The sequence below is a fragment of the Pygocentrus nattereri genome, chromosome 21 (assembly GCF_015220715.1).
Source record: "Pygocentrus nattereri isolate fPygNat1 chromosome 21, fPygNat1.pri, whole genome shotgun sequence".
In the NCBI taxonomy this organism is placed as follows: Eukaryota; Metazoa; Chordata; class Actinopteri; order Characiformes; family Serrasalmidae; genus Pygocentrus; species Pygocentrus nattereri.
Genome location: NC_051231.1, coordinates 6,322,948 through 6,350,408, shown reverse-complemented (window position 1 = coordinate 6,350,408; position 27,461 = coordinate 6,322,948). Strand labels below are relative to the sequence as shown.

The following is a 27,461-nucleotide window of genomic DNA, read 5'->3' as shown; positions in this document are numbered from 1 at the left end:
TCTGCCACAACTGCGATCACCCATAAGACACTGTATCATGACCTCACATTCCTAAACCTAATTCAGCAGCCAGAGAAACTGTGCAGTATTAACTTAAGCCTCCATGTTTTTCTGGATCAAAAAGGTGCAGTTTTTGCTTTGTCCTTGTCTTTGGTTTGAAGCAGGGGTGTCAAACTCAACCAGTAAAAGGGCCATATTAAAAAATCTCAACAAATCTGTAAGCCAGAGAAAAAAATGTTTTTATTTCAATTCTAATTAATGTTGTTCTATAACCCAAACTGACCATTATTTATTCAAAATACACAGAAACTTCAACAGTGAAATACAGACACTTGTAGTACACCTCGAAATATTACATGGACATTTGAAAAATTCAAATTTTAAATGTCCCCAGGAGCTCATTCTTTTAAACATACCTGGCATCCTTTCTTCGCTGCAAGGTCATTAAGACTTGGGCTCAGTTTCGGAGCTGCTGAGCTGGCATTCAGTGTTTTATTATTGGCTGAACTGCAGCTGAAATGCATTTTGGTGATATGACTGGAGTAGAATTGCATAGAATTGTGTAGAACTGAGGCATAACCGCTGTCCCATAGATTGTTGTCGAGGTAGGAGAGTCATTATGTTGCAGTGCATGCAGGGGACTGTAGTGCAGCACATTGTAAAACAAGTTAATATTAATAGAATTAAAATAAAATTAAAGTACTTTTGAGGGCCTTATAGGACTGTGTGGTGGGCCTGATCTGGCCTGCGGGCCTCGTGTTTGACACATGGGGTTTAAAGGATACCGGCTGTCACAGTGCTGCAGCATCAGTAGAACTGCCCGCCAGCTTGCCAGGTTAGACTGGACTGTGATACCTATAGCTTTCGACATTTCTAGTCTATATACAGCTTTTCAGAATGATAATTAGGTAATTAGGTGAACAGGGACGTTTTCAATCATCTCTCAGAAAGGTCAAACACATATCTGGGCTAACTGAACACCTACTGCATAGTCTGAAGGCTTTGTCACTGCATCTGCAAGAATACCTGGACTGTTTTGATTGCTTTACTCTCATAACGCTGACCTATATATTTGAATGAAGGTTCACAATTTCTAAAATACAATAAAATTGCTAGTAAGCCCTTAAAAAACAGATTTGGCTAATTACATTAGAACATGTCAGCGTGCTATGATGCACACCGATGCTACAGTTATTAGGACACCCAGCTGTTAAATTAGTTCTTTACCACCACATCCTGGGAATGTTTTATCAATGCATTTTGGACACGGAACCAGCTTAGCAGGATGTTTTGCCGATTTTGCTTTAAGCACATGCAGAGTCACTTGATTTTAAAATTCATGAAGGCACCACTGCAGTACTCAGAGCTACTGCTACAAGGCTGAGTCTTCCCCAAACATGCAAAAAAAAAGTCCTGTCAAGGCAATTTGGTCTCTGCATTGTTGTGTCCTTCTGTCTGTTCAAAATCTGATGCTATAATGTTCATCTCACTTTCCACAAAGATTGTATTAGCGCATGCCTTGATGTGAATTCCTAGCCCAGAGCCTTGGGGACTGCAGCAGCTTCAATGTTGCGCACCACTGTGTCTCTGGTTCCTGGCTCTCTTCCAGCCCAGTCACGGCATCCCAGGCTTCAGCTTCGTTTTCACTGCCTCCTCTGTTTAAGCATGTCCTTGCAGCAGGGCATCCATATGAACTTTATCATCATGAGGCCGCCTCCAACGTTTAGCCTATACGCTACAGCAATGCAGTCACCCTGAATGTCTAATTATAATGAGTATGGCCTTTTCATATGCTGTAATGTAATTGAGCTGATATAATGTTTTATGGGCATTTAAAGCTATTAGATCAGGTCCAAATGTTGTTTACATCTCATTCTAGATATGTCTGCCGCAAATGATTAGTCCATATACAGCTGGACTAATAAAGTCCAAACGTGCCTCATTAGTAATGATGATTTGGTTCACAGAGGAACAGGCGTTTTTATTGGAGTGTAAACAAACTCCCTGAACAGATAGTGCTTTCAACCACCTCCTAGATGTGGGCTAACTGAACATCTACTGAAGAAGTAGGATGTCTTTTCTTGCAAGTTGTTCTGTTTTGAGATGCACCAAAATAGGACTCAACAAGGATGATGCTTCCACGTCATATTTGCTGAAATCAGTGATGATATTCACGTATTTAAATGGCTGTGCACATATTCAGTTATAACATTTAACCAAAAGAAACAGGCTAAATGCTTATTTATAAAACGGATAGTTCTAGTCCTAAAATCTGACTGGCTGAGTCGCGTTTGAAGCCGTTGTAAAATCCATGATATACCACACCTATGACCACCTGACTACAACTCAACTCAGTATCACTGTGCCACAGCACAAAAATCCCTTCTACTGTTAATGGATTTATCTTTGACTCTAACGCTGATCACACAGAACATCGAGTGTACTGATGAAGTGAGAACCCATTTTTGCTTAAACTGAGGGGCTGACAGCTTATTTTCTTTACTAGAACTAGGCTGGTCTGCTACCTAACAGGCTAAAAGAGAGCAAACATGCTAAACAACTACAACATTAATATCACAGGCGTGTGCTTCAGTCAGACGTAGTGTCAAACCCAGGCTGAATCCTGTATTCCCTAGCTAAATAATGTGCTGTGTAACATTAAGTCTAGAAATTCTATGTTTTGCTGTCAAATAGTGACCTCTTGTCAAGTATGAATGTGGATGAAGCCCAAATGACCATTTTCAGTGATATTTTGCTCTGTTTGGCTGCAGGAGTCCGTATTTAAATTCCTACGTAGTGCACTATGAAGGGAGCAAGGAGCCGTTTGAGATTCAGCCCCAGTGTGAGAAAAGTGGTGTCGTCAGATTGGCAGAAGACTCACTGTGATAATTTGGTGAGTAAATTGCATTAAACAGTGCTGTGTTATCATATGTTCACTGTTTTGTGCATTTTGTTTTTAAAAAAAAATCACAAAATGTCTGCAGTTTACAGTGATGGGCGACTGAATGTTCTTCTCATTTAGCAGTCAATGGTTGCTTAACGATACCATACTCTAAAGAAACTATGTTTCTTGGTGGAATACCTGTTTATGTTGATTATTATTAATAACATAAATAATTATCTAAAACATTGTGTACTTTAACATATTTTATGTTGGCCGCCATTTTATAATAAGCCACTCAAGAGAGTGATTTTATCACCCTTCCCTTTCATGGCTTACTGCTTTATAATTATTTTAAAGCTATTATCAGGACTGCATTACTGTGCACCCTATGAGAAGGCAAGCCTCTGATCAATGGCTGATAACCAAGTTGCAATGCTTAAAGTGATTACATTACTAACCTCCCCCAACTACTGTTTCTGGCTGCTGTTAAGACCTGTTAGGATACACAGCTGAGATTTTACAACCTGGAACTATATCAACACAGTTTCCAATATTAGAAGAGTAAGGTGTATTTAGGCCATACTACTGCATAGTGTTAATGCCTTAAGGGGGTGTTTGGAACACAACAGCAGCCTGCGTTCAGCCAATACCAGGCACTGCGTCACTATGCGCCGCTGGTAAAGCACTGAAGAACAGAGATGTTATACTAATCATTAGCATGACCTAACAATAACACCAGGGTCCTTTGGGGATTGCTTCTGAACGTGTGACCAAAACCCATTAAAGCACTGCATCTCAGTCTGAAATTACAACATGCGACAAGTATTTGGCTTACAAAGGAAAGAGCTGTAAGGCATTTGTTCTATAAATTTCTCATGAAATAACACTGGCTCTCACTTGCGCTTTCAGAAAATGGACCACAGCCTTCGTTTTTGGGGGCTGGGAGGGGGGTTTAGTTTCGATGTCATTCCCTCTGACCACAGAGGAAGTATATTTAAATCCAAGCCCCCAGCACTGAGAGTATGTCATGACCGTTTGCTTGCATAAAACAAATAGAGGACATGATGGCTTAAGAATGACAGGGTCAAGACATCTCTGGGGCCTTCATGCAAAGATCGCAATTAACTGGAATTCCAAACCAGGCTTGGTATTTGCCCCCATTGTGTGGGACAAAAATCCTTAGAGCACTGAACCTTAGGTAACTGGGATAACTGGTGCACAAGTAGCCCACTTATCAAATTACAGTTTACAAAATCAACATAATTCAAGCACTGGAAAGCTTTCAGATCAAATAGAACTTCAAATATTCTGTTTGTGTATATCTTAATAATATAATTAAAACTGCAGTATACAACCTAATAATTACTATGAGTACTGTACCAGCCCACATTTCAGTTCTCATCAACCGTTCCTATTTAAAATGTCACATGACTAAATTTGACAAACCAATTGTGTATCCATACCATCTCCAAAAATAAACATCCTTAAATGGAAGGTGTGATGGGAAAAGTGCGTAGGACACATCTCTAAAGACACATGAGATCCTTTCACTTGTTTTACTAGTACTGAGCTTCATCCATTGACTCTGCCTTCTTCACAATGTCAATACCATTTGAAGACTCAAAAGTCACGCTCCTCTTCACGAAAGGAAGAAATTATTTAATTGAATATGAACATATATATCAACAAAAATGCTTAAATTAAGAAAAAAAAAAAAAAAAAATGAAAAAAGAAATAAATATTTCCCCAGTAATGACATTAAAGCTCACCTAAAGTAAAAAGAAACACTATTTTTTAATGTAAAATGTCACGCTGAAACACAGCATTCCTTCTTGGTCACTTTGTTTTCCTAATAAACACTGTTAGAGGTCTGCACGGCTCTACACTGTATTCAAATTTATATGTTTACACATGTTTATATTTACACATTTTTTTCACATGAATTTCAGGCTCTCAAATGAGTGATTTTTGATTTTACACTAAAAACTGTTTTGGACAAAATAACTAACCTAACTTCTAAATTTAACTCTTAAACTTTTAACTTTACATGCTCTAAATAATCAATAGAATGTAACACACCTGATTACTGACCTTCAAACTTACCATTAATACTATTATACTTACGCATCTTATCCCTTGCACTCTACTGGCACTCACTTTCTTGCATGTGCATGCGCACTCTGTCTTTCTCCATCACTCTCTCACACTTTATCTTTTTTTTTTTTTTTTTTAAATCTCTTCCACACTATTTCTCTCTCTTTGTCTTTATCACGTTGCACTCTCTCTCTTTTAAGGAGTGCCTAAAGTTAATATAATTCAGCTATTCAGCCCCAGAAACCAAGGCCAGGCCATGCCATGCTAAAAAGGTAGCACAGCAAGCTGTAGCGTACAAGACAGATGGATGACGATATTTCCTAAAGACTAAGGCCCAATGCCATTTCTTATTTTTAATCCTACCCCTTGTTTTTGTGTGTCATCTTGCCTCATGGAACAAAGTCATAATGGGTAGTGGCTGATATCTTCAAATAAAAAAAGAACACTACTTCATTAAGAGGCTACTAGTGCTGCTCTGTAGACGACCCTGCCAGACTGCAGTGACAGCAGAGGAGGGTAAAGTTCAGCTCCTCACTGCTAGGCTTTAGTTACATTTAGGGAATCCTATGACTTCAAAGAGGCAGGGGGCAATTATTTATTATCACCCACACATAACTCTTCAGCGATATGAAGCTAAAGTCAGATATTCACCAGCTTCTTATTCAAATTTTCCCATGGTTGATTGCTTAGGATGCTGCCCCGTGACCCGAACCCCAGAGAAGCGGAAGATAATGAATGGATGGATGGATGGACCTTAAATAGTGCAGATGTTCTGACGCTTGAGGTGCCAAAATGTAACTGCTGCAACATTTAAGGTGGAACAGGAAATTTAAGTAGCTGGCAACCCATTAGCAATGTGTGATGCCCATTTTGAAGAAAATGACCATAATACATTGAAATGACATTATGCTAAGATAATACAATGGATATCATAATTTTTAACAAAGAAAATTCTCACATGTGAGTTTCTTTGCTCACTTGGGCAGCCATCCCTGCCCACTGTTCAGTGTTTGGAGTGACCCTCTGAAAAACCCCGTTTGGAGGGCCATGTAGCCCCAACACTTCACCTTACCCCTCTATCCCAACAAAAATCGGGACACCCTACCCCTAAACGTGAACGCCCAAAACAAAGGGGTAAGGGTAAGTGGTAGGGGCAAGGGGTAAAATTGGATTAAGCCCAAAACTAATTGCTAAATCTAATCTAAACTTGAAATGTCAAAAAAGTTTAGTCACCCTTACCTCAGAAACTGTACTCTGATAATTATGAACAAGCCCAAGCACAACTTCCAAAGCCATAAAAATGAACCAATATGTTTATGCTTCAAACTGGTCATCGCACATTCCTTGGTGTCTGAACAACATGGGCGGCATACTGTTGTCAAACGATTGAATAATTAATGCAAAAGATTGCAACGATGATGAAAAACAAAACAGCCAGCCAATCGTGTGAATTCTAAGCACAGTGCCGGAGAATATTGAGCCATGCATTATGCCTTTTGGGAGACTGGGAATGAATGGGAGTTAGCAGTGTGCACACAGCTGGTTTGCACTGGACGAGCAGCATTGAACTAGCATTACTTTTATGTCTCTGGCATCAAAATTAGTCACAGTAGGCACAGAATTTCTTGGTCCTTAAAGGAAAAAAGTTTTCTTCAAACTGAAAATTCAATCTGCATTGTTAGTATTGAAATAAGGGGTTGAAAGAACATCCTTGCCGTTTTATTGACAATCAAGGTAAGTTGGGTCTCTAGACCAATCAAAAGTTTGGACAGGACTGAATTTCAGCTTTTACAGACTGTTTGGCAGGAGGTACAGCGAAATATTTGTCCCCTACTCATTTCTTCACACTTGTTTCACACTTGCTTCACAGTAATTATTGCAGATCTTCAAACTAAATGTAATATAAGACAAAGACAACCAAAGTGAACACTCTAGCCCTGTTAAATCTTGAAAAGAACCTTTCCAGCAATGTGAAGTAGGTAAAATAAATCTCAACAACACTGTGCTGCAAAAGAAATTTCAGAAGAGAAAATGACCAGTTAGTGAATGGCCAGTCTGGAAAGGGCGACAAAGTGATTTATAAGCTTCTGGGACTCTAGTGAAACATAGTGAGAACCATTATCTATTACCAAAATTCCTCCAACAGCACAGTGATGACTCATCCACAAAAATCACAAATGAAACCAGACAAACATCTAGGAGCATTCATGATTCCACCACTAGAAAGAGACTAGGCAAAAAAGGCTTCTCACACTTGGCAAAAACACCCTGATGATCCCCAAAGACTTTCTAAACAAAGTTTTGTAGACATTAAAGTGGAACTTTTTGGAAGAAAGGGTCCTGCTACATTTGACGTAAAGCAAACACAGTATTCCACAATAAGAACGAAGAACTACAGTGAAACATGGTGGTGGTAGTGTGATAGTACAAGACATGGATGACTTGCCATAAGTGACAGAACCATAACGTACGTTCTTTGCCAGAAAATCCAGCATGAGAATCCAGCCATCTGTCCATGATCTGAAGCTCAAGCACAACTGCAATAATGGGACAATAATCGGAAGTGAAATTTTACCTCTGAATGGCTCAAAAGAGACTAAATTAATGTTCTATAGTGGCTTAGTCAAAGTTCTAACTTTAATCCTATTGAGATGCTGCAGCAGGACCCCCCAAAAAAGGCAGTTCATGTTCCAAAGTCCTGGTTGAATTACAGCAATTCCCAAATCCCTCCACACCGACATGAAAGACTTATCTCTAGTTATAGATAGGGCTGTGACGATAACCGTATTACCGCGGTTATGTAATGCCTACCACGGTGTTGAGCTTATTACCGTCATTTATTTATTTATTTTTAAAATGAACAGTTCCCGCTCTAAGTTCTGACTGACCCAACACTTTTCCGTTGTGATCGCTGTGCACGTGAGGGAAAGGGACAGTCCATTAAATAAATGGGGGGTTTCTTTTTGTGTGTGATTATTTTTAATTATTTCTAGGTTTCGGTACTTGTGATACCTACAGATAACATTCAGTGTAACACATTATATACACGCACAGTTCCCTTGTGCTGAACGAAAAAGCACATCTCTTATATGGTAGCGTCCATGCAGATAACTGTTGAGCCCACATTACTCAAATCAACAATGGCGACAAATCTAGCTTCCAAGCCAAATACTGTGTCAACAATTTGGGCACATTTTGGCGTTGAGCCAGATGACAAGAGATCGCCGGCGAGTTTGGATGAAGCAGTATGCCGCATTTGCAGAAAAAAAGTATCTGTCTCAAGTGGAAATACGACCAATCTAAGATCACATCTTAGAGTTAACCATCCTTGTGTTTGCCGAACTTGGCAGCAGCACACCTGCGTCAGGAGGAGGTACAACCTCAGGTCAGCAGCAACTCTCCAAGGCCTTTGTGAGAGGAGCAAAGTACCAGCGTGACAGCAACCAGTGGCGAGCGCTTACTGACAGTGTGACTCGCTATTTGGTTGAAGAAATGGTGCCGTTTCTTACTGTTGAGAAGCCGGCGTTCAAAGCCATGCTGCAGGCTTTTGATAAACAATATGTACTTCACGACCGAAAGTACTTTTCTCAAACAGCGATCCCTGCAATGTATCTTACCGTGAAGGATGGCATCATACGAGACTTGAAAGACGTTGACCATTTCTCAGCGACAACGGATATGTGGTCTAGCGTGAATATGATGCCATACATGAACCTACATTAAAAAAAATACCAGGCTATAATTCAAATGAAACTCAAAGTAGGGATGCACCAACTTCGGAAACAAAGCTGAACAGTCTGGTTCCAGAAGTAAAATCCCATTCATCAGTCATACAGGTTTTGGTTTTTATCCATAATATTTTATCCAGCCAACGTTAACTTACCATGAGCTACAGGACTGTGAGATGATGGTATAAACTCCCATTAAAACGAGTCAGTGTAGAGTCAGTCTGGTTTCAACTTTGTTTATGAAAATTCACGTTTTATAGTCTCATTCCTCTTAAAGAAATACATTACCCTTCTGCCTAAAGCAAGCTCCACCCATCAGGGATGTTGCTGTTACCATGGTGATTCAAACAGAAAAGCACTAAACACAGCAGCACCCGTCAGCAAGCTGCAGCAGTGTGGTTTCACTGTCCTATACAATGTGTTTAGAGATGAAGAGAAGAGTTCGGAGGGCTGAAAATAAGACTACAGCCACAAAGTGCAGTGTGGTTTTTGTGTGTTTGTGTGAGGGGAGGCAACTGGTTAGTTCTGTCAGAGTTAGTGTGAAACTCAGGGCTGTGGAGGATTTTTGCAGATAAACATTATGACATTACCTGTGACGAGTTCACAATGTCACACTGCAAAATACATAAAAAGTTTAGAGACAAGAATGTCCTAAATACCCCTTTATCATTTTAAAATCACCAACTAATATGAAAGGTGAATGCCTTAGTTCCCAGATTTGCGCTTTCAGGAATGACTTTCACAAACAGGGAAGTACTTCACAAGTGCACTGGCATCTATAAAGCAAAGCTGTGGTACAAAAGTTGGAAGTAAAAATAAATAAATTCATTAAATTAAATCACAAAAAACTCACTCTCCTCCAGTCTAATCAAACAGTAGGCTAAAAAAGTCTATGCCCAGATGATGACCTTAATGTTACATAAGAGAGAATGACAAAAATCCCCTTTACTTCACACATTAATGCAGCAACAACTCTCCACACCCTTCAGGGTCCCTTTCAGTAACTTTGTCTTCTCCAGCACAGCAGCCACTCCAATGAGTAAAATAAGATGACATATGGATTAATAATTCTTTTGCAAGGTGCACTGTACCATGACTTAAGAAACGTGATAGTAAAGATAAAAAACTATAATGATAAATTAAAATATTATATCTACACAAAAATACACTACATAATAATAATAATAATAATAATAATAATAAAACAGCTATTTCCACATGATTGCAAAAGTTTGCAGATTAAGGAGTGAAAGTGATTGAAACCTTTTGCAGAGCTTTGTGGGATATGTAGTTAATTCCAACTCTAAACATGTTAAGTACACAGACTTGCTGCTTTGCATTTTTGTTCATTTTTCTTTTTTGCTCTGATTTAACTTTTATGGCATCACAAATTTTCTGGTAGCTGACTGGTTAAGGGCTTAAAACTCTTTATTTAAAGATGTGTCTATGAGAAAATGAATGGGATTTTTAGTTCCGTAACCAGAGTCGCTGAAATAAAGGGTAGTCATTCCTCGGCTCTACTTTGGACCCATGCCGATACCAGATATATATATATATATATATATATATATATATATATATATATATATAATTACATAAACAACTACCAATGCCAATATGTCTAAAACGTAGAAACTGTGACTAAATCCACCTGGATTAACGATACAGAGAAACAAACCATTAAAATATAGCATTACAAATGCAATCAAATGTGTAAAATGCTCTTTTACAGTTACAGTTCTGACTGTAAACTTTGTGCTTTTTGGCTCTAGTTGTGACTAAATGTCAGTCAGTAAATTCATTGGCAGGTCTAGTCAGACACAAAATGCCAGGGCACTTTAGCTAACTCTGTTAACACAGCACAGTTCAACACACTAAGTTTACTGTAATTTTGCTGTTTAAATAAATAAGATTTACAGCCCCATTAATATCTACTAAAGTGCCAGCACAGCTAAAAAAGTGTTTTGTCAGTAACTAGCTCTTACATGACTTATGTCTAGCTCACTACTGTGCTGTTTAATTAGATCTACCACAATAAAAGCTCAATTTAATCATCGATTTGTATTTTTGCAATAATTTTGTCCCTAGCGAAAACCTAAACAAGGCCGTTGGACCTTTTTCAGTCAAACCTCGAACCATTTAGCATTAGAAAACTACTTAAGAGTCTCTTCACACACAGGCTCTCTCTTCTCCTGCTCTAACCATTGAAAGGGGAGATCCAATCGGGGGATGCACTGAAGAGCACTGTAATTGCATCATTTAACCAATGACTCAGTCTGGATGATCTCACCCCTCTTTGCAAAGACAGTCTGGCCGCCGGCTCGCTACTGTACAGCTACTCAAGCAGCAAAATGCTAGCCTGTATGTGCCACATCTCAAATGTTAACATTCTAGAAATATCTCTCAGGAAATCACGAGGGAAGGAAGAGGAGGGGACGGAGCCTCGATCAAATTAATTCAACGGCAGTACTGGATAGTTTCTGTGCAGCACTTTTGGAGTTAAAAATAATTAATCCAAACTACAACTCTTAGGCCAATGGTTACTAAAGTGCTGTATTAGCCCAAACTAGTCCATTAGTCAAACAGCATTGTTACCAGAGGCAAGCTGACAGCAAATGTCCTTATTAGAAGGCTTAAATAGGGCTAAGCCAATTATTTTATTAGACAATCAGCCTTTCAATGGGAAGTTTCAGTTTGTTCAATCAGGCTCTTGGTTGAATGTCTGAGCATACAGACACTAAAACCTCTTCTCAGCACGAGTTCACTGTTAAATGATGAATACAGCTGAAACGCAACCAATACTGGCTTCTTTCGCTCTGTTTTTATGTTTTTGCTGATTTTATTATTTTTTTTAAGTCACTTTATGTGCACATACTATGGATGCAAACCAATTTTCTCCTTGTGAGATAATAAAGGAGAAATGACGGGGACCACACTGTCACTCCTAACACAAAGCACTCAGGAACACTAAATATCTGTTAGGCATTGGAGCTGTGTTTGGTTTGGAGCAAAATAATATAGACTGTCCATACTGGGTGCCTAAAAGTAGATTGGGATCTCTGCACTATAACACATCTCCCATCAAAGTCTTGTGGGTAAAACACTTTTTGCAGGACCAGCCACAGACATTAAGTGCATGTAAACACACTCAATGATCCGATAACTGCAGAATCCACTTTACCTGAAAATATGAACATGCATCATTTAAAAGATGAAGAATATTTAAATCCTTTATTTTGTGCTTGGTTTCTGAGCCGCTCTGTCTTGCGACTGGGTGCTACAGCTTGGGATGCCCACTGCGCTGGGCAAGTGCGCTCACTGGCACTAGTGTGTATGTAGTGTTTCACTGCACGAATGGGTTAGACTGCAAAGGTGAAATTTCCCTGTTGTGGTACTAATAAGGGTCACTTGATCTTAATCTGTCGCATGCGCAGACGGAGAAATCTGATAGAAATCAAGAGTACGAGTTTACATACCCTGAGAAATCTGATTACTGGGCTAAAAACCATTTGAATAATCAGATAATTGCAGAAATCCAATTATGATCAGATTATTGAGTGCATGTATACGCACTCATTGTCGCTCCCAACACACCAGAACAAAGCACTCAAGAACACTGAATAACTGGTAGGGTAGGCTTGGAGCCGTGTTTGTTGCATACTGTCCATATTGGTTCTAAAGCTGGATTGGGAACACTGCACTAAAACACATCCCACATCAAAATCTTGTGAGTAAAAGTACCCATTTTAAAGAACCATCCATAGACATAATTTAGCCCGAACAGCCACTGATTCAGTTCACCACTTATAAAAGAACATAACTGTTGTTACAATGACATTTATAGACTGTTGAGGCGCTGTATCTATCTAAAGACAGAAAGACACTGAAGATGGCCAAGCAGTGTTTCTGGTGTTTGATGTCTGAATCTGTTTTCTTTAAGCAACATCAAGCAACTTTAATAATGGAAACTGCAGAGCAAGGACAGTCTGGTTAGGAATGCTGATCATATGTGCTCTTGTTGTTTGGAGATACTTTGACCTTCTGCATCAAGTCCTAAAACCTACAATGTTAAATGCAAGAAAGGCCCCACATCTTCATATGCACACTACATGCTGTACAGTATTTTGTCCATCACAACTGTTGAGCATGGCCAGCACTCTGGCCAATCACTTCTGATACTTTTCACATATACACCTCATGTACAAAAGCATCTAGGCATCGGTTTTAATTAGTGAATCCAGCTAATTAAAGGTGCACCCATTACTGACACACACAGCTTGTATAATGACCAGAAAAAAAGGATTCTCAATAGAACGAGGAGCTCTGGAGCAGCTCACTATGGTATGGTATAGAGGTTACCATGCTCAATGCCAAGCGTCTGCTAGAGAGGTATAAAGAGCCCCTCCAGCATTGGGCTGTCGAGCAGTGGGAGAGAACTTCAATACCAACATCAGTACCTCAGATCCAACATCAGTACCTCACCTCACCTCACTAATGCCCTTGTGGCTGAATGCATTCAAACCCTCACAGCAATGTTCAAACAACATTGTGTTAAGCCTTCCCAGAAGAGCAGCGGCTGTTGACCTAGTGCAGAAAGGAAGGGTGGGGGGAACTCCCCGTTAATGCCCATGATTTCGGAAGAACCGTAGGAGGAGCAGGTGTCTACAATCGTTTTTTGTGTAGGAGCTTTCAGCGCTGAGACGGAATAAAGTTGCAGAAAAGGAGTCAGAGCAAATCATGATGCGGTCTGAGGCGGTGGAGAACACTTCAGCTCACCTTCCTGTTCTTCACACCGACGAGCAGCCAAGTTACACGCAGTGCTGCACAAGCGTGAAAACTAGCTTAGCCAACAGCTCTGAGCGATTCTCAGCAGCTTCAGTGCATTTCTCTGAAGGGCAATGGGGAACTTTCGCTACACTGCATATATAATTACTTAATACATTATCATATTAGACAGGGTAAAATCCACGTAGCAGTGACATGTAAAGTGGGCGTGAGGTTAACTGAATTAATCTGCTCAGCTTTAATATTGAGTCGAAAATCGTACTAAAGCATTAATACGCCTCAAATCCAGAGCCCTCACTTGAGGTACGTTACTGATTCTACTGGTTAACGGTAACGTTTCCACAGAAGCTCCTACACTCGTTTGACTCAAAATGCAGCAACTGTATCTCGCCACATCACACAGTATTGAATTTATGGCAAGTATTGAATTTATTTCACTCAAACTTACAGGAACGCCAAATTATCTGATAACAGTTGGCTCAGGTTAACCGCCAACCTCAAGCGCTCGCGCAACGCATATCATCCGTTGGGATGTCTGAGGTAACGTAACGGCAGCTAGCGTTAACGTTAGCTCACCATAGTTCATGTCGCGACTGATATTTATAACAACTTTCGCTAAAAAAAAGGACAGTGGAGTGTCTGGCCGGCAATAACCCACACCACACTCACCTCACAGGACGAAAAACAGCGTGTAAACCTGGGATTTCGGTCACCTCTGGATCTCCACAAAGAAGCTCCGTCAGCCCGAAAACGTCGAGGCGGGGAAAACTCTCAGTTTTGCCGCTTCGCACCTTCGTTCTACGCGAGGGACGCTCTCATTGGTTGGTTCAAGAACGCCTGCGACCGATAGACGCGTTTCATTGGCTGCCGTAACTGCCTGTCTCCAACGAAAACGGTTTGCCTGTCAAATGGCTAACAAGTAAACAGCTAGACCCGCCCACTGAAATCGTATTACTGCGCTGCCATTGGCTAACGGCGCGCTTTCAAACCGTTATTTTCGACGCCTCCTTCTTTGATATGGTCCCTCAAATGCGTTTTACTTTATGAAAAGACAGTTTTTCATTACATATAATAAATAAATAACTACTGTTCACCACTTAATGCCATAAATATTACATTGTGACTTTATTATAATTTGCCATGCTGTCACAGGATTTGCATAAAAGCTTATAATTCCAACACAGCAAAAATAAGGATTTTAAGTGCCAAAATTATCTAGACATTAGTGCCAAAATGTGCATCAAAATAAAGTTTCTTTCTGGCATGCTATGCTCTTATTCTGGCATTCTATGCTCTTATTCCTTTGCTTTACTTCCAGAGAAGTTCTGAAAAATCTAAATTCTCCTCCATATGAGGGATTACTGGAAAATAAACATGTGTTGCTGTTAAATTCAATGGATCTGTTTACAGTGAAGAGGTTATTAATCAATTCATTATGACTAATCTTTCAGGATCAGGGGTGCTTTGACTTGAGCAGCCACTTCGGCACCCATAAGCTCTTCTACTATTGCCAGGGCAAATTCAAAGCTGGTGCCTGGACCTCGGCTCGTGATGAGTTGGCCATCCTTTTGAACACGGGCCTCCGAGTACTTGTAGTGACCTGAAAGAACAGCACAGCAGACTGACTAAATGTACATGAGTTCAAAGATGTAAAGGAATGTAAGTGTATATTCATAAATATGGTCAAAGTAAAATATATATAAATTGCATACAAATTTTCCACACTGGGCAGAGGTCATTTAAAGGAGTTGAAATGAGATATTCACAACAGCACCCTCTGCTGGAACATTCCCCTATTTTCAACTTCATACAAATTCGCTTTGTGCCTCAACTGGTACAATGAAACATTGGTACATGAAACATTGTTCCACAATCAGTGGTGGACAGTAACTAAGTACATGTAATTAGTTTTTGTACTTAAGTATTTTTTTTGTGTATGTGTACTTTACTTAAGTTTTTCCATTTTGGGGCGACTTTTTACTTTCACTCCACTACATTTCAAAGTCAAATATCTGACTTTTTCTTTTTGAGAATTCTGTCGTTCCTTTTGGTTTCTGTGTGTATAAAAACGTAACATGTCAAAATGAAAGAAGCACAAAGCCAGAGCACCAATCAGGGCACAGCGGTCACCTTGTTTCGAGCTTGTTTTGACCTGTTGGTCACACCGACCCAGTGCAGCACACGGTTCAACGGTTCAGTTTTCACGGTTCAGTTTTTATTAAACTTAAACTTGGAACTAAGTTGTAAATAAATCTGAAACTTTGCTTGTGTGTAAAAAGTGATTTCAGAGCCACTCGGTTCTCCCTGATGGAAACTGTTTACTGTGTTTTGTGCTTCTGATCATTTTAATAGACGTCAGCGTCACTAATTAATGACGTTCTATTAAAAGACTGGTTTACCAAGAGAGACGCTGGAGGATTTTCACCTGAAATGAGTTCATGAAGCCAGTCTTGTTATAAAAATGATATCAGAGCCAGAATTACTCTTTTAGTACTTTTACTTTTGATACTTAAGTACATTTGAAGGTAAATACTTTAGTACTTTTACACAAGTGGAGGTCTAAAGGGAGGAACTTCTACTTTTACTGGAGTAATATTTTACCTTGGGTGTCTCTACTTTAACTCAGGTACTTCGTCCACCACTGTCCACAACTATTAAAGGTGCAGTAAGAGTACAGAATGCTAATCGGTAAGGATCGGCCTTTTCTTTATTTTTAAAACTAGCCTTTCATTTGTTGATTAAGCAAATGTATCAGTCTTATACCACAAACTGTAGTGTAATTGTGCATGTGTAGTGTAACCATGTAAGGAGAAGATATACGTGAAATGAAACTATGCTGTGATAAAGGTGTAAAATGTGTTGAGACATGGGCTTTACCTCCAGTCATCATTTTGTCCTTAGCACCTGGGTGGGTGGTGACTGTGCTGCCGTAGGCAATGCCATGAGCCAAGAGCGCAGTGGGCCCTAAAACCAGAAAGCATTTACATTCAGTCCCAGAATAGTCAGTCACCAGAGTTGGGAAGAATAGTAGTAGTTATGGCTGAATACAAAATATATTGGTCTAAATTATTCAGCAACACATTGCTACAACAGATTAAAAACATACAAAATACATTTAGAACATCTTCATAAGGCACAGAAAAACTCTGATGTTGTAAACTTTACTTAACTCACGCTTGCTCACTGTTAATGGCTGGCAGTTTTCTACATATAATTTCTCTGTTAAATCAATTACAATTTAAGGATTGGTTTCCCTGCTTCTGGTCCTACAATCCTGCGAGCACAAGTCATACACCATTAATGCAAAAACCATCACCCTTAAAACAGCCTATTAATGCTATGATACATTACTGCTGACTCATCACGCTAATTTATCAGCATACTCATGCTTTAGTAGACATGTAAAAATGACTTTCCAATTGCCTATTTATATACATGCACTATATTTATACATGTCAAAAATATTTGCTCGTGTGTCTTTGCACGCATATGAACTTGAGTGACATCCCATTCTTAATCCATAGGGTTTACTATTATGCCGACCCACCCTTTGCAGCTATAACAGCTTCAACTCTTCTGGGAAGGCTTTCCACAAGGTTTAGGAGTGCGTTTATGGGAATTTTTGACTTTTCTTCCAGAAGCGCATTCGTGAGGTCAGACACTGATGCTGGACGAGAAGGCCTGGCTCACGGTCTCCGCTCTAATTCATCCCAAAGGTGTTCTATCAGGATGAGGTCAGGACTCTGTGCAGGCCAATCAAGTTCTTCCACACCAAACTCGTTCATCCATGTCTTTATGGACCTGCTTTGTGCACTGGTGTGCAGTCATGTTGGAACAGGAAGGGGCCGTCCCCAAATTGTTCCCATGAAGTTGGGAGCGTGAAATTGTCCAAAATCTCTTGGTGCTGAAGCATCAAGAGTTCCTTTCACTGGAACTAAGGGGCCGAGCCCAACTCCTGAAAAACAACCCCACACCATGATCCCCCCTTTACACTCTGCACAATGCAGTCAGACAAGTACCATTCTCCTGGGAACCACCAAACCCAGACTCATCCATCGGATTGTCAGATGGGGAAGCATGATTCGTTACTCCAGAGAATGCATCTCCACTGCTCTAGAGTCCAGTGCCGGCACCACTGCATTCCACACTTTGCATTGCGCTTGGTGATGTAAGGCTTGGATGCAGCTGCTCGGCCATGGAAACCCATTCCATGAAGCTCTCTACGCTGTTCTTGAGCTGATCTGAAGGCCACATGAAATTTGGAGGTCTGCAGTGATTGATTCTGCAGAAAGCTGTGACCTCTGCACACTATGCCCCTCAGCATCCGCTGACCCCGCTCTGTCATTTTACGTGGCCTCCCACTTCGTGGCTGAGCTGCTGTCGTTCCCAATCGCTTCCACTTTGTTATAAAACCACTGACAGTTGACTGTGGAATATTTAGTAGTGAGGAAATTTCACGACTAGACTTGTTGCACAGGTGGCGTCCGATCACGGCACCACGCTGGAATTCACTGAGCTCCTGAGAGCGACCCATTCTTTCACTAATGTCTGTAGAAGCAGTCTGCAGGCCTAGGGCTTGGTTTTATACACCTGTGGCCATGGAAGTGACTGGAACTGAATTCAATTATTTGGATGGGTGACAATACTTTTGGCAATATTGTGTATATGTATATATCTAAACATCTGCATACATTTTCTATATATATATATATATATATATATATACACACACACACACACACACACACACACACACACACACACGTGTTAGGCATAATATGACCACCTCCTTGTTTCTACACTCATTGTCCATTTTATCAGCTCCACTTACTGTATAGCTGCACTTTGTAGTTCTACAGTTACAGACTGTAGTCCATCTGTTTCTCTGATACTTTTTTAGCCCCCTTTTACCCTGTTCTTCAGTGGTCAGGACCCCCATGGACCCTCACAGAGCAGGTACTCTTTGGGTGGTGGGTCATTCTCAGCACTGCAGTAACACTGATGTGGTGGCGATGCATTAGTGTGTGTTGTGCTAGTACGAGTGGATCAGACACAGCAGTGCTGCTGGAGTTTTTAAACACTGTGTCCACTCAATGTCCACTCTAATAAACACTCCTACCTCATCAGTGTGTGTGTCTGTGTACATATATATATATACACACACATATATCTGGATTCTGAAGTCTGGATTCTGCTTTGACAGTATGAAAAAAATGTATTTCTGTTTGTACAAAGACAAAAGTCACCTCTAGAGGTATATCAAATATGATATCGCCATAACCTATTGATATAATCCTGTCTAAAATTACACACATATTCAGTTTCCTTGCAGCTCTTCAGGGCATATTTAGAAAAGGTCTAAAAATAATGGACTTTGTGCACTGGATTAACACTGGCAGCATGCTGACTCTGCAGTGAGCTTACCAAAGCACTAATAAACAGAGAGGCCCTAACTATTGATTATGCACCTTGGCAGTCACCCAGTGCAGTTTATGTATTACAGTCTCTCTGGCAGGGCGGATGCTGGCCAGTTTAAGCCTGTTACATGACTCTTTTGTGCTGAGCTCATGTATCATGCACTTTTCCAAAGGTGACACAGGACACAAAAATGTCCTAGAGTTTAATTCGAATCCTGAACCTGGCCTGCAGAATATGAGCAAATGTACTGCGATTATACTATGACTGTAATAAGCCTTGCAGTATATTCCAATACACTGGTAAACAATTATTGTTTCAAGGTTAAAGACTGGCCTGCATTATCTTTGACCTCAATTGCTTCTAAATCATTACAACAATATTAGCTTTTATGAGACTGATTTTGTAGAAGACTGAAATAGCTCTAACTAAGCACGGTGTTATTTACCATGTGCTGAGGGCATCTTAAACACTTCCAATTGAATACATATCACTGTTCTTGGACGAAAACCTCGTAACTCCAAAACAGTAACTTGACAGGAAAAGTAAAAACCTACTTTACTTTAATGTAAGTCAAAGGAGCCAGACAAGTCATTTTGGGCCATTTCTTTCAGTCCATTCATCATGAAATTTACACACAATGTAAAGGGCAACATGTATTTTCATATTATGTCAAAAAATTAATAACAACAAAAATCAAGATACAAGGTTTTGTCCTGACAACAGCGGTATGTTTTATGAATGCCGCTTTTCATGTAATCAAACAAATGTAAATAATTTTAACCCATATAACACAAGCCAATTTTTAACTGTGTTATATTATTAAATCCGGAGTCCGTTTTTTATTACGCTGCAAGGAATATCGCAATCACGATATGCAGCCAAACACTCACAATACAGGTATTTTCTCCATATCATGCAGGCCTAGTCTCAGGCTTAGCCGGGAAGTTCACGGATCACCATTAAAAATTTGTGATCCATCATCAGAAGATCTTGAGTTCGATCCCTGTTGATGCCACAGCCTCTCGTGGCAGGGAGTCTAAGAGGATGCGCTCCCCCCTCCAGTCAACTCAGGCATCTGTTAGCTGATGTAACTGAATCGACAGTTGACATTATTCTCCATGTGCACTGAGCTGTCCAGTAATGTTGCGTTAGCAGCAGTTCAAAAAGATGTGAAGGCTGACTTCACATGACTCGGAGGCAAACTGCGCTAACCTTCACCCTCCTAGTTGTATCGTGTTGTGGGAGATGAAGAGAGCAGGTGGATTTGGCAACAACTTAAAAGAGGAGAACAGACTTTAAAAAATGCAGTGATTTGTTTGAGAGGTTATGAATGTATCTGCAAGCCTTTATGATATCACTAGTTCTCACGCCTACAGCCGTATGCATGTTTGAACATTTCTGGTCACATTACACGTTTTGTTGATTATCTAAGCGAATGTAAGTTAACACATCCTCCACAAAGAACACACTAATGCACAACTCCTACTTGTTGGGTGAATTTAACATGTTTGGAAAAAACTGTGAAATATATCATTTATATATAAAAATGTGCCATTACTTTTACACAGGCTGCATTTTATACCCCCCCCATGTTAAATTCAGCAAACAGTGATTGTGCATAGAATTGTGCATTAATATGTTCTCCGTAGCAAATGTGTTAACGTGGAAGAGTTGAATGCGTCTAAAAGCTCCCTCACAGAACGTTACGACGTGAAATGTTTGTGATGCTGTCTGATGCCTGAGGCATTGTTTATGAAATAAGGATTTAGCCTAAAACTTTAGATTTACTATCGTTTTTTCATTATCGTCATTACACATGTAAAACGCAAATGTTCACAGTTTGGATAATAAAATGTCTATATTTGTGTTGCAGACATTGTGAACCTTGGTTCCTATCAAAAAAATTGTAAAGAAATCTGTTAGGTACTCTGCTATAAACAATTCCACATCAAACCACTTTCTCAGTGACATTTTATAATGACTGAATTAAGTAATTTTGAAACATGGGTGGAATTCCCCTTTAAATAACTACTTCATTACTACACTTTATTATTAGGTTGGAAGATTCTTAATTGAAATTTAATATTTGTACTTTGAATAAATTTCTTACACAATTTTTTTTTACTAATTTCAAACATCTAACAATAAAAAAAATCTAATCAATTGAAATGTTTAACTTTCTTTGATTTTTCTCTTTGAAATCAGTTGGGCAAACAGTGACTGCATTAAATTGTGCATTAGTATGTTGTTAACTTATTTTCACTTAGAAAATCAACAAAACATAATTTCAGCAAAGGCACACAAACTTTGGCACAGGACTGTATATTGCAAAGACAATTAATGGACACTGACTACTTTCACATCACCAGGCTGAAAGAGCACAAATCCAATTTTTTTGCCCTTGCTCTTGACTCTGATCTGATGTTTTCAGGGCTGTGTGGACACAAATCTGATCTTTTCAAATCCATTAGGTATCCAATTCATGGCCATTTGACCTTAATGTGACGCTCAGATCAGAATTCATGTGCCTTTTTTCCACTGCACGTGTGCAGTCATTCAGCGTTACCATGGCAGCAGCAGTGCCAAACAGACTTTAAAGTCTATAAACAGAGGAAACGCTGCTCATCTCACTTTTTCACCTTCGTCTGGCTCTAATAATGAAGCTGAGAGCTGATCAGAGTTAACTATCTTCTCAGTGATGCTCGTTCTGCTCGTTACTTTGTGCTGGTGATGCACGTGATTCATTTATGTGACGGCACTCAACAGGATGTGCTCATGCAGGTCATTTAAGGACACCGGTTCGTTCATATTAATGACAGATTTGAGTCACTTGCCTAAACGAGTGTGAACCATTGCGTCAGAGAGATCGGATTTAAGCAAAAAATCGGATTTGATCAATGAGGCTTGTAATGTGAATGTAGCCTTTACTGTGAACACCATGATCATTCAGCCACTCCACTCGCTGGCAGCGGAGAGCTGACTCCGTTCGTCAGACGGCCTTCAAAGTTCAGTGCCTTCAACTGTTTCTCCGTGACAGTTTGACAGGCACTTATTGATGCAGCATATTAAGAGCACATGCTATAAAACAAGCTGGGCCCTGTGAAGGAACGCCAAAGGAGCCACTGCTCACTCATTACAGACTCCTAAGGGAACCCGAGTGATTTTCTAGGACACTCTCCAGGCCACTCCGCAGTGGCACGTGGGCACACTGGCCTCATTCACCACGTCCTTCCAGTGTCCTTCACCAGCTCAGCCGATAGCACATACAGATTGAATGGCAGCAAATTTCTCTTTCAAAATACAAACACCTACTGTGTCTCATTTAGAGGTGGGTGATATGGTAAAAATGTCGTATCACGATACTTTAAAAACTTTTTACAATACACAATGTTACAATATGTATTTTTTCTATCATCTGATAAGTTGGAAAAGAGAAAAGTAGTTACACATTTAAAAATACTATCAAACACTGTAGCTGGGAAGTGTTTTTAATTACTGATGATATCCACGTTATGCTCATAAAAGCATATTGTGGCATAATATATCACGATAAAGATAAATACGCTCATATTGCCCAGCCCTACTCTTACCATTACTGCAGACAGATTTATCAAGCTACATTTTAGTCGTTTTTAAGCCTTAAAAAGCCAAATGGTATTAAAAAAAGCCTAATTATTTAAATATAATAGCATAACTACTACATTAGTTACACAGTTACATAATAAATTACCATTTCCATTTGTTTGATATTATCATCATGCTTGAGTGTTCACTTCCAACATTTTCTGAAGTCAAATAAGGACAAAATGACACTAACATTTCATAACACTCAAATAATAGTAAAATATCTCCTTTTCTACTTACAAACACAAACGTGGATTCATTCAGAAGTTCTGAATTTTTCACTGACATTCTGGAGCTCAGAAAATAAAAACATCCACTAAGAAGCATAGTGAATGGGTAATCTCAGTCAGGGTGGCGTAGCTTAGACAGCATACACGAGCATCTCCTGGTCTGATGTGCCTTCTCATCCTGTACTGTACAGTCAATATAATTGTTTTCAAGGCAGGTTAATGCGTGTCCGGGACATAGTGGATTAAACAGTACCTGCACAGATGGCGGCAATCAGCCCCTTCCTGCCCTCCTGCTCCTTCAACACCTCTTTCACAGCAGGAGACTACAAAAGGAAAGACACAAACACTGAACATAATGAGTCACCGGAGAAATACCACTGGCATTCACAGCATCCTATGAGAATATTTCCATAAGTGCACAGATCTTATGTTCTCAAGCTCGCTGCTATACAGCATATTTATACTGCAAAATCAGAGACATATTCTCACAGTTGAAAGAAAAAATTGCATCTATGCAACAGATCCTTAATTTTAACATACAGTAATGTAAGTAATGCAAGTAATAATATTCTCAATATTATTATGTTGGAGTACTGCTTTTAAACAACATAAAAATAATGTTAAAAAAAACTAAAAAAAGACAGCCAAAGAAATGGAGTTACATGGTTTTCATTCGTCAGTGATGACGTTATTATTGGTGCGAAATAATTTCCTACCTCTGAGAGGTTCTGGGCACCAAGTGCTCCTCCAGGCAAAAGGACGACATCATACGGACCCTGAAGAGTAACATGTCCATGTTATTGATTTCAGTCCATGTTACTGATTTCAACCTTCAGTTTACCAACAAAATGTGTGGGAATTGATTACATCTTAGAAAGATCTGAAGTGCTGCTGATTTATTATGACATACACACCAATCACCATTAAGCTGCATATGTAATGCAACTTACAATGTAATTTTAATTTGTAGGACTATGACTGCAAAAATACATTTTTCCATAACTGTGCTTCTTACAAATATATTTTTATTTTAATGCACAACAGACCAAACCTAGTGAATATGTCAATACAAAAAATAGAGCTCAGAATAAACAAAACAGTGCAGGGAAAGTACAAAGAGCCCCAAGTGCTTGCACTAAGCACTTGCCCAAGTTGATTCATTTACAGAAAACATGAGTGAGGATGCAGAGAAAGGTGGTTGGGCTTAATTAGGACAGCAGTCAAAAACAGATAATGTGAAAGGAAGTGGACTTTGGCTAGTCTTTATTCACAATGTTACAAGATCTCAGGTTACGTGACAGACAGTAACTGATACAAGGCCCTGTGTGTGAAACTGTAAATTGGCTTAACAACGTTCAGTAGAAAGCAGGATGTAGGCTGTTGGAGAATCAGGTGAAGTAGTACTGGATTTTGGAGCTATATTAAAGAGCGTTTTGGAAACAGGTTAATTTCACACACATATAAAATGTACATGTATTCAAAAGTAGCTACATCTGAAACATCATCAGTAGTAAGTGTCATGTTTTCTGAGTACTTTTTTAAGACAACTCTGACCTTTTTTGAAGCTTCCTCAAGGCTTGAATCTGGACAGATAACGACATCACGGCTGCACTGGACTGGTTCCTTCCCCGTCAATCCTGCCACAGTAACAGCGATCTGTCAGACAGAAAAAGGCAGAGGCTCGGACACATTACTGACCACTTGTCGCAAAGTTTAGCCGTGAACATAAGCCGGAACAACACAACCAGAATAGCATTTTGTACACTGAGAATTAATGCTTAGCCAAAGGTATTCAGTAACTAGTGTTACTGTGGACACCAATATTCACTGTAACCCTAATAACTGAGTCATTCTACAGAAACATCCACTTCATCTATCCATAGGTAAAAAATAAGTGAGTCACTGATGTTACTGATCATCGTTGGTGTAACACATGAAACGCACAACAGGAAACACCAGAGACATTTTTAATGAAAAATGCATTTTACAAAACGGCTGCTACAGAGCATCAAACCACATGTTGTCAATCATGGATTTTCCACTAAAATATGTCATTTAATTCATTTGTATTCTACTTTTACACAATTGCCTAAGAATAAAGTCGGTCACATCAGTGACGTCAACTAAAAGCTTCATTTAAAATCAACGAGAAAATTTCTGATAACTGAAAAGACACAGTGGACTCACCATGTGCTTTTCTTAATATATCTTCAGAAAATAGGTAAAAGGAAGTCAAGTGACGTCATCAGTGTGGTTTTAATTTAATTTGAGTTTTTTTTTTTATGAGTTTTTTTGTTTTGCAGTAACACCATTGACATGATTCCTGGGGACAACAAGTTTCATTATTTATTATTATACTTTATAATTTATTTGGCATTTGTTTTCTTTGTCATTTAAATTATATACGTTATAATCATGCATAGATTTCTGCAGTTAAAATTGCATTGCTTGGTTTTTCAAGTGAAATATATCTGCAAACACTAGGGACACAAAAACGGACGTTTCCACAGAACGACGCAACTGCAGCACACCGGCGTTGCCACTGTGGACTGCTTGTATCTCAAGTAGGAAGCATGCATTGCATTATGCATACAAAGTCATGTTTAATCATTACTTTAATGTGAATATTTGCATATTGGCATTTTAAGATCAAAATGTTTTAGGCCACAAAAACTGGGCTTGATGGCCTGGGATTTTGGTTGGGATGGGACAGGACGGGACAGGCCAGGCAGAGAGTTAAAGAGAAGCAACCAGTTATGCAAGGATGGGATGATGACCAGACAGGCCTTGTGAGCAGTGAATCCAGCTACTCAGGTGCACCTACTGCTGGCACAGGTGTGCACACACCTAGTATAACCTACTTAAGAAAGCACTACCAAAACAAGCGAATGCTCTGGGGCACTTACACAGGAGCCTAAAGTCACCATTCCTTAAAATTATAAAGCCCCCCAGCACTGAGCTGTGGAGCAGTGGTACTGCGCTCTCCGGAGGGATGGAGCCCATCTGAGTATCTCCGATACTTAATGAATTGGAGCATTTGTTATCATCCAGCCTCAGTAACTTCACAAATTCTCCTGTGGCTGAGTGCAATCAAAGCCATTCATCAAAACTCCCTATTAATACCACAGATTTCATATTAAACTCAAGATGAGCAGAAATCTACAAACCTTTCGACACGGTCAAATACGCCATGTTACTCATTTATACTGCACTGGAAGGGAAAAGAGTCAAGCTAAGCAGCACAAGTGCCAGCAAAAACCAAAGCCCATCTCACCATGACGGCAGCAGCAAACTTTGACATTTAGCCTGCAGCAGCCTCTCCAGAGCCTGACCAGACTATGTCCAGTCAGGAATCAATAGACAGTAATGTAAACTGCCTCACACATTTAACAGTAAATCAAAGCTTGGCTAAGTGCTGGCTGACATATATGGGCCGCACTAGTTATATAAACTTCACATTTCTGTGAGTATGTAAAGTTACTGCTCTTTCTAATTTTTGACTATAATACTATCAAACAACCACATTTATCAAGAATTTTTACTATAATCGTTTACAATTTACTTCCCAGCTGCTTGTTTGAGGGTCATTTTGCTCTGTTCTGCTGATTCAGCACCTGCATTGTTTTGCTGCTGCTCACTCACTTCATACGAATTCACAGCGAGCTCCAGGTTCTGGCTCGTCTTTTCCGCTCCACCTTAAATGGTCCAGCAGGCACGTTCAAGCTCAAGCACGACCGTTCTAGCAGCGCTGTAACGTCACCATTTAAGGTGGAATGGAAAATTCGCACTTGAAGTCAACCTCAGCCTCACTCTGCAACGGCTGCATGTTCGATAGCGAGGATTATTCTATATCTATTCATCTATTTATTCGCATAGTAAGCAGAGCGTTTGCAATAGCTGCTGATTTGAGAACGGGCCGAGTGCTTTCAGAGCTTTTGCGAAAGCTGCACATGGAAGGCAGTCAGGCAGCTACTAACCCCGGCTCTGCGCATGACATCCACCGGTACAACAGTCTCCATCTCCTCTGCGCCCTTCGACAAAATGACCAGAGCTCGTTTCGCAGCCATGGCTGGGTGGGCAGGTTCCTCTGTGAAGCAAAGAGCAGAGCGAGGGGCGCTACGGCCACAGCAAGCCAAATAAAAGTCCCTCTTCCGTCACACTGGGCTCATGGGAAGACACTGGGCAAGATTAAAGTCCTTGACAAACTCAAATGCAGTGTTTCTCCCCTAGTCCTGTGGCCCACCTGCACTGCACAGCTTTCCTAAATCTGTCACATCACCATCTATAGGCAAAAAATACAATTGTTATTACTGTTATTTTAATGAAATGCAAAATAGAGGAATGTACCTTTATCCAAACAAACTATAAAACTCTGTAACCAAAATGCGATGAAATACAACATAAGTACAGTGAATGTTTTTCAGCATATTTGAACATATAAACAAGTGACATCTGCAACGAGTACACATGCATAGCTACACTGGTCAGGCCTAATATTATGACCACCTCCTTGTTTCTGCACTCATTGTCCATTTTATCAGTTCCACTTACTGTATAGCTGCACTTTGTAGTTCTACAGTTACAGACTGCAGTCCATCTGTTTCTCTGATACTTTGTTAGCCCCCTTCTACCCTGTCTGATCCACTCATACCAGCACAACACACACTAACAAGCCAACACCACGTCATTGTTACTGCA

The 27,461-nt window shown here is 39.8% G+C and overlaps 2 protein-coding genes across 2 annotated transcripts in view; both read right to left on the bottom strand.

Moving 5' to 3' along the window:
• kcnab2a (potassium voltage-gated channel, shaker-related subfamily, beta member 2 a) overlaps window positions 1-14,300 on the bottom strand; it is a 137,607-nt gene extending 123,307 nt beyond the window's left edge. The window contains exon 1 of the mRNA XM_017704907.2: window positions 14,161-14,300. The gene's annotated coding sequence lies outside the window, so the exon portion shown is untranslated. The remainder of the gene's footprint in view (window positions 1-14,160) is intronic.
• A 292-nt stretch (window positions 14,301-14,592) lies between these two features.
• park7 (parkinson protein 7) lies at window positions 14,593-26,902 on the bottom strand. The gene is made up of 6 exons (XM_017704909.2): window positions 26,741-26,902; window positions 24,318-24,419; window positions 23,480-23,539; window positions 23,017-23,086; window positions 16,369-16,455; window positions 14,593-15,091 (listed from the first exon to the last, which is right to left on the bottom strand). The coding sequence occupies exons 1-6, from the start codon at window positions 26,828-26,830 to the stop codon at window positions 14,931-14,933; spliced, it is 570 nt and encodes a 189-aa protein (XP_017560398.1). The 5' UTR covers window positions 26,831-26,902; the 3' UTR covers window positions 14,593-14,930.
• Between the last annotated feature and the right edge of the window lie 559 nt (window positions 26,903-27,461).

Excerpts from the sequence above, each read along its gene's own strand:
- park7 (XM_017704909.2), bottom strand. The coding sequence starts at position 26,830 with ATGGCTGCGAAACGAGCTCTGGTCATTTTGTCGAAGGGCGCAGAGGAG. Across the intron at positions 24,420-26,740 it reads ATGTCATGCGCAGAGCCGGG|ATCGCTGTTACTGTGGCAGG; the intron begins GTTAGTAGCTGC and ends TCTGTCTGACAG. Across the intron at positions 15,092-16,368 it reads GGACAAAATGATGACTGGAG|GTCACTACAAGTACTCGGAG; the intron begins GTAAAGCCCATG and ends CTGTTCTTTCAG.